The sequence below is a fragment of the Scomber scombrus genome, chromosome 15 (assembly GCF_963691925.1).
Source record: "Scomber scombrus chromosome 15, fScoSco1.1, whole genome shotgun sequence".
In the NCBI taxonomy this organism is placed as follows: domain Eukaryota; kingdom Metazoa; phylum Chordata; class Actinopteri; order Scombriformes; family Scombridae; genus Scomber; species Scomber scombrus.
Genome location: NC_084984.1, coordinates 7,767,672 through 7,782,127, shown reverse-complemented (window position 1 = coordinate 7,782,127; position 14,456 = coordinate 7,767,672). Strand labels below are relative to the sequence as shown.

Sequence of the window (14,456 nt, the reverse complement as noted above, 5' to 3'; positions counted from 1 at the left end):
CAGAAGATATAAAATTCCCATAATACGGAGATGTGTTCAATTTAAGTGACAAAAATAGTTTGAAGTCAATAGTAACCTAATTCATTCCCCAGAATGCTGCATTCAGATGATTGATGTAACCAATGGGTGAGCTATGAAGCATATCTCCCCTCTGCTGTCAGAGAGGATTGGTCACTTTGGCCACCGTGTTGATATTAGAGAGTGTGAGAGAGCATGCACTTGACTGAATCAACCAACCAACAATAATCAAAAGACTCAAAATTGGACTATTGATTTCTGGAGAGGTTTTTGTCATTTTATGCAATTACCAGTTGACCTGCAGGATTGCACTCCTGCTTGGAGGATGTGTGTAATGTTGTCCTGGTGTATAATTGGCTGATTTTGTTAAAGGAGGACATTGGATACGCATGCACTTACATGCCAAGCACATGATTGGTGTTCATGAGTTACACCTCTGCCTTTTTTTTGTCTTTTACTATCAGATATGACGATGACCCAGAATCTAGTTGTCAACGCTACTTGGGAGGGCCTGATCCCATCCAATTTCTCAGGCCTACAGGAAAACCCTTTGACCCACCAGAATATCACCTATGTTGATTTCTACCTCCACAAGCCTTCTGTGGCTGCAGTCTTCACCGTCTCCTACCTGCTCATTTTCCTGGTGTGCATGGTGGGCAACGGGGTGGTGTGTTTCATCGTGCTGCGCAGCAAGAATATGCGCACAGTCACCAACCTGTTCATTCTCAACCTCGCCATCAGTGACCTGCTGGTTGGCATTTTTTGCATGCCAACCACGCTGGTGGACAACATCATAACAGGTCAGGATATGAAGTATTTTGGTTGTTCTACTTATTCTCTCTTTTATCACATACTTAAATCTAAATCTGGAGGTATTTAATGCCCACCTGTAGTAATATAATTTGTTTCATTGATGTATTTGTTGCTGCTTTTGATGTTATTAATGATAAAGGAAACATATTTTTTTACTTGGCAACTACAACATCAATCTTTTCAAAAGTGAAAATCATCCTACTTGACCCTCATATGCAAACCAACTAGAGTAACACATAAAACTGACACCCTTATTGACAATATTTTTTTTTTTCATTTACTAACACTTCTGATGCAGCTAATGGATTCAATGAGATTACTGTTTTTTTTCCCACCTTGTGTGTCACAAAGTGACCAGGACAGGTACACCCAAAAACAGGATGAAAAACAGCTGTTTATTAAAAATGTAAAGAAACTGTGGCAAAAGAACTGAAAAGTGGACTTAAATACTAACTGAACTAACCAGGAGATGAGGTGCATGTGGGGGGAACACAGAGCAGAGCAGGGCTAACGAGGCTAGATGCAGAGCAGGTGTGTAGCAGACTGGAGAGAAGCACAAGACCACAAGAGGAAAAACACAGAACAGAAAACCAAAAAAACCCACAAACACAATCCTCTTCATAATAAACCGACATGCACAGAACCGCCACAGTATACACTTACTCAATTGCACAAGCAAAACTACAACGTTTCCTATCCATAACAAACAGAAAACAAAGGGAGTGAGTGAGTTCGGACAAGAATGAAAACAAAGACAGACTCACTATAAAGGCATCTTAAATAATATCATCCCAAAGTTTCATTCAAAAGTCCAACTCAAAATAAGCCATCTCCCACCGAGTCCAGTCAAAACAAACATGGGGAAAAGCCCGAGGTTCCCTGGAGGACTGGTGGGAAATGGAAGCTAGACACAGGACGTGACAGAATCATGAAATTATGCAGATTTGAACCCCCTACATCTAGAGAAGTGCTTGACATCATTGTCAACCTCAGTAATTCTGCAGCAGGTCATGATGAAATTAAGGCCAAGCCTTTAAAGCAGTAGCATCTTAAATTAATGAGCCACTAACTCATGTCCTCTGAGTCTCTTTAAAAATTGGGGTTATCCTTAAAAACCTGAGAGTCGCTATAAGGTCATACAGGGATCCTAGTATTTTCACTAGTTACTGGACAATTTCTGTTTTATCTTGCTACTCCAAAATGTAGGAAAAGCTAGTCTATGCAAGACTGCAATGCAAGGCTATGCAAGGCTTTCAGGATGCTGTTATAAACTGGCTCACTGACTACCTTCATAATAGAGATCAATATGATCTCTGATATCTATGAACTGGTGTATTTTATTTTATTGTAAGAGAATAGAGCTATGTTGTGGAGAGCCTCAAGGATCTATTCTGGGGCCACTTCTATTTCTCATCTATATAAATGACTTTGCTTGGATATCTGATTCTGCATTGGCAGTTCTGTTTGCTGATTATACCAATACTGTCATATCACAAGCAAACTTTGATTCATTGATCAGAGAAGCCAGTTATATTCTATCATTTATTGCGAAGTGGATCCAGATGAACAAACCTTCCCTAAATGTCATCATTTTCAGGAATATAAAAATAAAAGTTATCCAAAGAAGATGCTAAAATCAACTAAGTACATCATTTTTGGATGTATTAATCGATGGAAAAATTGGAAAGACCACATTGTGGTGAAAAACGTGTAAAAAAAACATGAAGTCTTTTGGAATTTCACAAGAAACGACCACACTATCAACAAGATGCATTTAAATGATATATTTAAAAAAACAACGATTGTAATGTGTGTATTTCTTCCGCTGTAACACTCTCAGGACCCTACGAAGAGAGGATCAGGAAGAAACAGGAAAAGAGAAATAAGGTGGAGGGGAGGGGCACAGAATAGAAGAGTGGAAGAGGAGGCCGAGTTAAGTGTTATTCATAGGAATGCAGGAAAATGTGCAGTTCAGGCATAGTCCTGCCCCTGAAACTTCGCTAAATAAACTTCAATACAAAAGCTTGTTCACAGATGAATCAATCCTGCCTTCTAACACTCTGTATAGTTTAATATATCTGTACCATACTGTATCAATGTTTGGGGCAGTACATATCTCTCATCCTTACAAAAAATCATTTTAATCCTCAAGAAATTTTGGAGAGATTAGCAACTGTGTCATTGTTCAAGAAATTAAATCTATTTCCAGCATCAATATTAATCAAACATGAATCTTTATTTATAAATCTACATTTCAAAAGTGCAGCTTATTTAATGTGTTTCACAACTTCTATTTAATGAACTCTGATGCCCGCCCCATTCATATGCAACCAGACAAGCAAAAGATATTCATCTTCCAGATTATAACACAACTCTTGGGAGTCCCCTCTCTATGAAAACCTGTCTATCACTGTCAGTATTTAAGTCTATTATGAAAAAAACCTGTGCCATACTTAGTGTGCTAGTATGTGTGTTTATGTGCTGTGTGTTTCCATCTAATTATGTTAAGGAAACAACTATCCATAGTATTAGGATGAATTGTAACTCTCAGAGGGGAAGTCCTTTGGGGTTTCTTACCTCTTCTGCACAATCTCTGCTATGTTTGTGTTTATATACTTTTGCTTTTATTACTTTCTTTGTGCTAATAAAATAAAAATAAATGACCAAAAATAAATCAATCTGTGAGTAGAAGCCGGGTTATAAAATGAGAATGTTCCATTAGCGATTCATCATTTATATAACACAAGCTTCTGTGTTAGCTTTGATTTAGAAGTGGTGAAATATTCAGTGAAGGAAAGTGTCTGATACTTTCCGCCCACTAGGAATAATTCTAGCATTTATATTATTCATGTAGTCTCCCTTTCTTTGTGTTTTTACACTCGCACTTTTAACAGTTTTTCTCTTTTCTGCAGGGTGGCCATTCGGTAGCGTAGTGTGTAAGCTAAGTGGTATGGTTCAAGGGATATCTGTTTCAGCATCTGTGTTCACTCTAGTGGCAATAGCTGTTGACAGGTGAGGGTTGTTATTGTATGACTATCATCTGCTTGTGTGGGTGTGCATTTTTTTAAAACGCCAACATCATTTTCTTCATGTATTTCCTTTCAATCTCCTTTGTGTCAGGTTCCGCTGCATCGTTTACCCTTTCAAGCAGAAGCTGACCATCGCCACCTCAAAGTTAATTATTGTTATCATATGGGTCCTGGCTGTGTCAATCATGTGTCCCTCTGGGGTGATGCTGCAGGTCACCAAGGAACAGAGGGTGCGAATAGTCCTTGGCCGCAACAACGACACCCGCCCCTTCTACTGGTGCCGGGAAAACTGGCCCAATCAGGAGATGCGGAAAGTCTACACCACTGTCCTCTTTGCAAACATCTATCTCGCTCCTCTCAGCCTTATCGTCATCATGTATGCTCGAATTGGCTTCACCCTTTTCAAGACCACTATTCCCCCGCTGAGGGGAAGTGGAATTGTGTCCGGAGAAGGCAGTGGCAACAATAAGCCGAGCATGGAGGGTCGTCTCACAATTTCAAGGAAGAAGAAGAGGGTGATAATGATGCTGCTGGTGGTGGCTCTGCTCTTTATCTTATCCTGGCTGCCGCTGTGGACGCTGATGATGCTGAGTGACTACGCCAGCCTGACAGAGCACCAGTATCGTGTCATTAATATCTATGTCTATCCCTTAGCTCACTGGTTGGCCTTCTTCAACAGCAGCGTCAACCCCATCATCTACGGGTTCTTCAACGAGAACTTCCGTAGGGGCTTTCAGGCGGCATTCAAATTCCAGCTGTGCTCCGCTGACATTGAGCACCAGAAGACCTACTTGCATCGGATCCGAGCGAACGCTGTGCTTCCGGTCCAGCCGGCCACCCTGAGTAGATCAGGCTCAGGACTCGGATCAGTGCTGGTGGGGAATGGTAAGTGCTCGTATCAGGAAGCAGAATGCTTGGCAGGTAAAGGTGACATCAAAGAACAGGACCTGATCATGGAGGACTTGGAAAAGGTGTCCCAGATTTAGACAGACTGAGACTGTGCAGTGCAAAGACACTTTCAAAGGTTCTGGGGTCTTCTGGAGAATCACATATTGCATTTTAAGGACAAATGAGAAACAGCCTTTAGAAATACATGATTAAAGTCCATGTATGTTTGTTAAAAGTGAATGTACACGCAAGCTTGCTTGAATAATTTTGAATATCTCTTGTAAATGCTCTTTCAAAGTATACATAGCAAAGAATACTATAGACAAAGATTTTAAGATACGAAAGATAATCTGAATGTCCATGATTTATCACAGTGTAAAAACATTTATCAGATGACCTGGCATTACTGTGTTCATTGCTACAGGTGTGTTTTTGTTGTTCACATATTATAAAGTGATCCAACTGTATTGACTCCTATTACACAATTTCTTTGCAGATGATGTAATGCCTGTGAAAGTCAATGAATGGCATATTGGCACATTTCAATCAGGCTTTTATACGAAGGAGCACTGAACATTCCGCTTACTCCTAGAAGGTTTTTAATGTTTCAGGAAGATTGTAGGCCTATCTAGACATTTTTGGCAATTGAAGACACTGAGATTAAAACAGCACTGCTCTCAAGGGTGAAGTGCAAGGCAGTGTGAGGAGAATTATGTCAGCTTCCTCCAGTCAAAGTGCATGGTATAGTGCCCTGAGGCAGTCGGTGCTGGGCCGGCGGCTGTGACAGGTAGCGGCAGGGGAAGAAGATTGGTGGCTCATTTGGAAAACCTCCAAGTGCCCTCCTGTTCTCTGCTCTTCCCCGTAGGATTTGGATGTTTAAATCAATGTCAAAGGGAAGACAGTTACATTAATTAGTGGTATTAAGATACAGGAAAAGAAGTGTGTGTAGTGAGTGAAGCTTCAACTGGAAGCAGAGCAGAAAAGAGGTAAGAGAGACTGAATGCTTGAGCACATAGCTATAATGTGGTAATGTACATAAAAAGTGTGTACTTAACATGAAAGGGTGAGAGAGATTCAGTGTCAGTCTCGGAAGTCTGAAACAAAACTTATATTAAATGCTTAATAGATATTTTTGCTCTGCTTTTCTTTTTTAGAGGCATTTTACAGAACCATTTCAACTGTTTCTTCCTTTTCTTTTTTAAATTGTACATAACGTGTCAGAAAACCACCAGGTCTCACTGTTACGACCTGGCTCAAGTGGCCACAACTAAGAGGAGACACACCAAAGATAAATTTGTTAAACTAAGTAACCCAGATTAAACCAGATTAAAGGCAGCATAACTAAACTAAAACAGCAGGGGTGCCTGACAAGAGAAGAGAGAGCCTCAAATAGCAGCAATCAGAGGAGTGAGAGAGAGACTGCCGCAGCTGCAATCCGGACTTTAACAACCTGGCAATCCTGTGGGCCCTCAGGTGTCACCAGTGACCCTAACAAGCACCTGCAGAGACAGAGCAGGCAGAGACAGAGCAGGCAGGTAAACAAGGCTAAACGCCAATGACAGCAGGGGTCATCACATCACATATACACCTATACACTGACAGTTTCCTTACAAGAAAAATGACAATCTGTCCTTTGTTACAAGGACGGAGCCGTCTGTCTGTGGTAATATTAAAGGAGGCAACAGAGAAAAGAAGGGGAAGTTACTGTGTGATAAAGACTGCACAGGAAGGAGGTCTGGGTGACTAGCAGGGTCAACAAAACGATTGACTTTAAAGGATATGGCTGACAGTTTTCTATATTCTTCTTATTGTTAACAAATCTCATGTGCAGGGCAGATTATTGTGTGTGTGTGTGTGTGTGTGTGTGTGTGTGTGTGTGTGTGTGTGTGTGTGTGTGTGTGTGTGTGTGTGTGTGTGTGTGTGTGTGTGTGTGTGTGTGTGTGTGTGTGTGTGTATGTGTGTGTATATACACAGAACTACTCCACAGAGACTGAACATGTGATCTCTGTTATTAGTCTTTGGGGCTGCATTTAAACAAACTTATGATGCGGCTCACTGACATTACAGAGGGATAAGATATATCAGTCTTTGGATACACACGTGTGTGTGTGTATCCAAAGTCTGATATATCTTATCTACTTAGTAGATCAATTCATTCTTAGTCTTGGTTCTGCAAATGAGATTTGTTAACAGTAAGAAAAACATAAAAAATTCACCAACTTTATCCTTGTCTCCTAACCTTAACCATGGTGTTATAATTGCAACCATGGCGATCAAAGTCCCGTAAGTAGTCAAAATAGTCATTTCAACCCAAATCATGACCTTTCTCTAAACCTCAAATGTCATTTCTTGTTTAAATCTACATCAACCTTAACCGTAGTCCTATCACATAATGAAATATTTATTGTAACAGTGATTTGTAACCTGTAGTATTGGAAGACACAGTCAATTGATATATTCCCACCAATAACTGCCACTACGAGTAGCAGATTAGAAAACTTTTTGATGTGTTATTCTACAGTAAATGGAGCAGCAACAAATCCATTTTGGAGGCTTGTATGTCAACCCTATGTTCTGCTAAAGTGAGAGAACCTGATCTCATCGCTGTAAAGTAGACCCAGCATTCTCAAATTGCGATAGTGTTATTATACAACTGCCACAAAGGCAATAGCTGTTTGAAAAATGTACAGCACTGATGTAAAATGTGTTATTTTCTGGAAAATATTTGGTTTGTGCCCCAAACAGTTGCCTCAGCATATGATTGTGTTATTGAACAGTGGTGACAATGGAGCATAAATGTGAAGCGTTAAGAGTGCGTACAGAATATTAAATAGATATTTATTAAGAATATATAAAAAAAAAATCTTTATGTTCATTACTTATGGGATTCTTTCATTTGTTGTGTACTAGTATTTGTAATTATTTTTTGATGAAAGATAATTGTCATTTTATAAAAAAAAATTGTGATCAATATCAATCAATCAATATTTGGCAAGTTACAATACATAATATGTTTATACCAAAATCTTAAAGGTACCCTGTGGAGTTTCCAACACTGGTTGCTTTTTGGAGCCATGTTTTTGAGAGGTTTTTTTTATTTTATTTTTTAAGCATCTCCATTTTGTTTATATCAAGCAAATTCGATACACGATCCTGGCATCAATGATCAAATGATTAATTAATGATTAAAATCGTTTTTTTTAACTGCTTTGCAAACATTTTATGAGGAATAACTTTAAGTAACTTTATTAAACCTCAAGGATAGACACAGTGTGTTTTGGTGTGAAATGCTGAAACATTACTTTTGTCTGTTTACAACAAAACCCCACAGGGCACATTTAAGGTCTTTAATACTTTGAGAAATCATAATAATTATAATGATAACAATGAATCTTTGCTCTCTGCAGCTACATAATTACTATAGTATGATGTTTCTTATAGTATCGATGGTGTCATTCATGTTTATAAGTGGTCAATTTTTTGTGTGCTGTACATCATGAATGTGCTTGTGCATGCTAATGGTGTGTCTCTAAGCAACTCATTCATTTAACAGCAGCTCTGTATAAAATCACATATTGTCAAGATCAACACGTGTGATGGTTATGAAAGCACTCTTAATGACACTGCCGAGAGCAGTCAAATAAAGTAGCCTCAGGGATTGTAAGACAAGATGAATACCTAATTGATAGAGCCATCATGTGTGCGCAGTGTGTTCAGTTCGTGGTTCCAAGCTAATCTGCACACAGATTGTACTGAACGGGCTTGTTAATCAATTAATAAAATACTGATGTAATGAAATAAGAAAAATGTTCCTCAGAAGATAAAAGTCTGAAGGTGTATGAACCATCTTTTGTCTTATTACATATTTTAATATTTGTATTTGAGAAAAAAAAGTATGGATGAATATACTGTACAGCCAGTGTTCTTTGCTGCTTGTTTGCAAAATATAAAAAGTAATTTTCAGACAGTTTGCTAATCAAATTCCAGCTTCTCCTGATCTGTCTGTGGCTTTCAAACTCAAGCACAGTGGCTCCTATTAAAGATCATAAATATACACTTTTATTTTGAGATTTTCTTAAAAAGCTAGTTACTGTACTAGAAATTGTTGTTATTGTCAGTGGTGGATCAATGCACATTTGATGCGTACTGGTTTATGTGGGCTTGCCTCGGAATAAACGACAGTGCCCGTGTCCACTGTAAACAAGAAAAATGTAATCCAGTGCAACGGTGTGGCTCATTCACATGTTTTTTAATGGTCTGTGGGAAATAATAGAAGTCTATGGTACAGAAAAATAAAGTATCAGATTTGATACATACACAATACTTGTAGGATCAATTCAATGTTGGTTTTGGTCTTAATATAAAAATACAAAAAATTACCAGACTTATCCTTCAGTTACTTGTATTTGAAGATGAGCACCAGAAAGCAGCACTGACCCAGCAGTACTGCATGCTAATTATTCACCATTTAACAGGAAATCAGTTTTTATTTACTGTGTACCTTGCCAACATAATAATCCTTGGAATAGCCTTTGACTTGTTACACTTACAGGAGACATATCAAGCACATTTCGTTCACATTTATATTTATATTCTGGGCTCTACTGGAATATATTTACATGATTTAAAGTTAAAAAAAAACCCTTTTTATCTTATATTGACACTTTATATGCAGCCTCTAACGGCCGCCCTTTTAATGAGCCCACTCTGTACTTCTAGTTAGTTTCTAGAAGCTGCATCTTGGCTGACCTCTGGCTACATCAACAAACTATGGTGGTTGGGTTTTTATTTATTTTTCTTGTTCTTTACTTGAAGTGAAAACTTCAAGTAAAGAACAAATCAATTGCTCAATTGCTTGAGCCCGAATCAAATCCGATATGCAAGTGAGCAGCCTGTGGAACAGCATTCGCCGCAAAGGCTAATGGCCGATGATTTGTGGGCATGCATGAACAATATGAAATCATCATGAGGAGGAAGTAGGGGTAACATTGCAAGTGAGGTATTCAGAGCAAGCTGAAGCCCTGGCAGGGAGCCTTTTTCCAGATGTTTACATCATGTTTTGGAGCTTTGAGCACGTTTAACATAGACATCCAACATTATAACAGTATAAAATCATAGAGAATCACAAAATTCTTTAATTGATTTTAAAGAAAATCTTTAACACTTAAAGATGGCACTATGTAGAAACCAGGTGCCTGAATCATATAGTTAAATACATATAGTCGCATCACCTGATGCATGCCAACTGCCAACAGACAGATTGTGAGTTTCCTTTAAATGTCTTTGAATTAATGCATAATAGTGGCTGTTGATTGATGTAGATTCAGACCTGCAGCTCTATACAGAAAACTAAGTACTTTTTATGCAAGCCAAGATTACACCTAATTAAGTTTCCAGTCTGTTTTTTGTGCCAGAAATACCTCAAAAACATCTAGCTGATGTAGCTTCACCAAAATGTGGCTTGTAGGATATTCCTCAATTTGAACTGTAGACACAAGCACAATTTTAGAATGAGGCTATAACAATCAATGCAATATATGAGATGTCAATTATTTTACAGAAATGTTCCTATAAAAACCAGGAATCCTATATGGACTTCCAGACCTATAATTCACACCTGGAATTCCACCTTGAATCAAAAATGACTCCCTGATTGTTCCTGGCAGCTAATTTCATATTACTTGCATGCTTTCTCAGAATTTCCAACATATTAAAGATAGCCAGGTAGCATATGTTACAGCCAAATACACTGTGACAGCCTGTCATTTATCTTCATTAAACCAGAAAACCATTTAAGATATTCAGCCGTTAAATATCAGCAAGGCAGTCCTTTTAGTCACTAGTGTAACAGTGGTCCTTGTTTCACTGGGTTTAACCAGCAGAAACAGATGGGAGTCATAAGCCGGCTGATCAAAACATTTGGATTATACATTCAACTGGGATCAAAGGGATAAGGAAACAACTTGTGGAGTTTAGAACATTGTTGCTGTGTCCAACACTGACAAAATACTTGCCACGTCTTCTCTTCTATCAACAAGATTTTCTTCTTCTTTCACTTGTTTACTCATCCGACACAAGACTTTCTAAAATTTAAACTTTTATTAAACTTTTATTAAATCCTGGATAAGCAGAGATATTTGCTAATGTTGGAAATCTGCTACTGTGTATGCAACCTTGACAGGGTTGGAGAAACACACTGTTGTCTCCCCCCTGAGATATTACACTTCTCACTCACATTTTAATATGCACCCACAGTAATAAACCATATTAAATCTCTAAAGGAAAAAAAAACTCTTGGTGATCCACAGTATCACTAAAGCCATCCACAAATAATAAATAATAAAGATGTCTGTGTGCATCTTTTTATTTGCTTAGAAATGTGAAAAATGAATATCAATGATCCTCAAAAGTTGGTGTTACAAGGTAATTTCTATGGCCACAACAAATAGAGACAAGAGAAGTTTCAACAAAAGATAAAGATTATTTTACCAAATGAGTCAAATTAAAGGATTAACTAAGTATTTACAACATGGGCCATGGTAATCTATGGTATCAGTAGCGGATGTGATGCATGAGTGAAGAGTGTGCATGTCTGTGTGTTGCTGTAGGATTCATGACAGCAAAAACAAGGAACTAAAGCAACATAATCAAAACACCCAGGCGCCTGTAGGGAGGAGGGGAAGGAGAGCTGCAGCACCAAGGCAGCTTAGTAGCAGAGAAAGAGCTGTTTGCTGCAGCCAGGCTTAAACAACCTGGAAACACCAAAAATGACCACAGCGGTCATCACAGGGAGCTCAATCAGGAAGCTCAGCCTGTTCAGAGCAACACTGAAGGTGAGGTTGAGAATAAAACAAAGAATATTAATCACAAACAGGATTTGTTTAGCAGGCTCTTATCATACTTTTGCAGCCACAGTGCAGCCGTGGAATTTGAAATCTGATACTGACAAGTACAAAGACATACCTGCCCTGCAGCTGGGCTGATTGGACTTGAATGACAGATGAGTAACAAGGGATCAGAGAGGGCTCATCCCCTGCAAAAGTCTAAAGAAAAGTGAGAAAAGAATATGTAGAGTTTCCTCAGATTCCTTCAGGGTGTTTGGTTTTGAAGGCAAGTTACATCATTATGTAAATTACGATGATACCTTCAAAAGCCTCCGAAAACAATGCCAAGACTGAGCTATGAACAATAGGGACAAACTTTATTATTCACAGTTTATGACTGAACAATAGGTATAAATATATTATATGTAATGAAACAAGCCTCATAGTAGCTTTGGAATATATTTTTTACACAGAAAGACTTTTGTTCACCATCGCTTATAATGAAATCACATTAGGACCTGATCTCTTGTGGCCTTTAAGCTTTTGATTGTTGATCTCTTTTCATCTCATAAAGATGCATATGTTTAAATAAAAGTTCAGAAGTTCAGTGTCATGAAAAACAGCAGGGAAGCAGGGTGGCAGGCACAGATGCATATAAGCCTTTTTCAAAAAATCTAAATTGGCTCTAAATTATTAACAGATCCCAAAGGAGGAAAAGTGACAATTTTTGGCAGCATACCGCAAACAATGACTTGACAGCACCAACCAACATAATTAAATTAGAAAGTTACTACTTCGGATTTTAGAGTTAAGCCTTGTGTTGAGGCCCAATGCAAAGTCAAGTTGTCTCTGAGACTATTTATAGGTGCACTGTACTCAGTGAAGTAGAATACAGCAACACCAGCAGTGGAAAAACAATAACTGAATTATTGACTTTTGTGTTCAGACCATTATTCCTCCAGCCACTGTATCCAAAAACCCTGTATTTTTTCCTTGATCCAGCGGTTCTGTCTCACAAATTATTTGTGTACTGTGACAGAAGACAGCTGATGTGTTTTAATGTTATGTGTAAATCAACCTGTCAGCTCTCTAACAGAGACATGGAAACTCCCGGTAGCACTAGTTGGGACTCCTACGACTTTTTATATGGTTAAAAAAATTCTGGCAGTCATCCTTAGGGAGGGACTATTTGAAAATAAATAAATAAATAAATGCAATTGTGTCTATAAATGATGAGAAATTAAAATTATCGGACTTATCTGACAAATAAAGCATAAAATCGAAGATAAATGTTGGTGCTGAGTCTTTCCTACAAACACTGATAAAGCAATTAGATCAAATGTGATCAACTGATATTTCAGGCGATTAGTGGGGGCCATAACAAATGCGGACCACACTAACTATATTAAATCTGTGTCCTATGGGTAAAGAGAAATGGATTGTCTTCTCCTTCTGGACCCACTAATCTCCAAAAGCCATTACAGTGTCCATCTTCAGCCACAGCTCTATCTTTGCTCCTCCATTAGGTTTACGTGTCATTTTATATGAGATTTTCATCAAGATGACATATGTGCCAGTTTGTTTCCCAGAGCTATTTACTGTAAGAGCCCACACCTTTTAGCAGCCTCACACTGAGGATGCTGTTAATCTCTGATGAGGAGCTTTTCACTTCTGACACCTCATTAGACGTTAAGGAGCATATTTCAATACTGTAAACTGATTTATTTAGTTTTCATTACCTTTTCCTACCTGGGGAACACTGAAGAAAACATACTTTGATTGAACAAGATGAGACAGTGTCTGTGTCTGTAAACCTGAAACAATGAGACTTGATGACTTACATACTCTTATGATTGATGTGGGATTTGATGTACATATTGAGGGAACAATTGGGCAGTAGTTTAGATGAAAATAGTATCACAGAGCAAAACAAAGGCTCTGTTCAACCTAGTTTTGAGTGTCCTGTTGTTGATACATTTCCACACTTTCATTTCAGGCATTCAAGTTAAATGGCAGATGGTAAATACAGTACACTTTAAAGTAAATAGGAAGGGATTTTGGACACAGCCTATGAGTCTACAGCCATGTTAGTGGTTCTGTGCATCTGTACCTTTGGGCACCATAGTGCTGGTGCTTTGTGAAAAGTCAAGAAATCGCCAAAGTTACTACAAATTGACCTGAAATTGGTCATCAGAACTAGGACCTTTTGCTGTCTGGCCCCCAAGCTATGCAAGTTAATGAATACTTCTTTTCCACATTTATTTTACAGGCCTACACCTTCAAGAGTAATTTCTTCAGTTGGTTCTTGAGTGATTATTATTTAAATACAGGGTTACCTTGAGCTTGGGCAGGCAGTATTTTGTAAAATCTCATTCTCAAATCTCAAGGATGCTCTAACCTCCTAGGCTTGTGGGTCAGTTGTCAGAGAGCATTGCAACAAAGAGCCATCTTGTCAAAAAAATAAAACAAATAAATAATCTGTGAAAATCTTACAAAATGTCAGATTGTCCTTGTCTATCATATATCTAAACTGGTGACAAAAACATGTCTCTACGCTGGATGTGAAAGGTTACATTGCCTGCAGCTGTGAAGTTTAGAGGAAAGCAGCAGTGGAACAGTAAAACAGTGGTTTTACAATACATCTCTGACAGGGAGTGAATTTCCCCAACAGAAGGAACTTGAGCTCTGAATATGAAAAGAAATCAGATTTTTTTTTTGTTTTACTGCCATTGCTCCACTAGACTACTCTATCATCAAATATTCAGGTAAATATTGTCTTCATAGGAGCTTTGAGTAGCTTCACACTCACAAAGAAAGCAAATAAAAAATGTATGTTTTTCCTATCACAAAGCTCCTGACTCAAGCTTGGATGTAAAAAGAAGGA

At 38.3% G+C, this 14,456-nt stretch overlaps 1 protein-coding gene across 1 annotated transcript; it reads left to right on the top strand.

Moving 5' to 3' along the window:
* The first annotated feature begins 490 nt into the window (after window positions 1-490).
* Window positions 491-4,846, top strand: LOC133995335 (neuropeptide FF receptor 2-like). Its single transcript, XM_062434689.1, has 3 exons — window positions 491-818; window positions 3,744-3,843; window positions 3,952-4,846. The coding sequence occupies exons 1-3, from the start codon at window positions 491-493 to the stop codon at window positions 4,844-4,846; spliced, it is 1,323 nt and encodes a 440-aa protein (XP_062290673.1).
* The last annotated feature ends 9,610 nt before the right edge of the window (window positions 4,847-14,456 follow it).

Excerpts from the sequence above, each read along its gene's own strand:
- LOC133995335 (XM_062434689.1), top strand. The coding sequence starts at position 491 with ATGACCCAGAATCTAGTTGTCAACGCTACTTGGGAGGGCCTGATCCCA. Across the intron at positions 819-3,743 it reads GGTGGACAACATCATAACAG|GGTGGCCATTCGGTAGCGTA; the intron begins GTCAGGATATGA and ends TCTTTTCTGCAG. Across the intron at positions 3,844-3,951 it reads GTGGCAATAGCTGTTGACAG|GTTCCGCTGCATCGTTTACC; the intron begins GTGAGGGTTGTT and ends CCTTTGTGTCAG.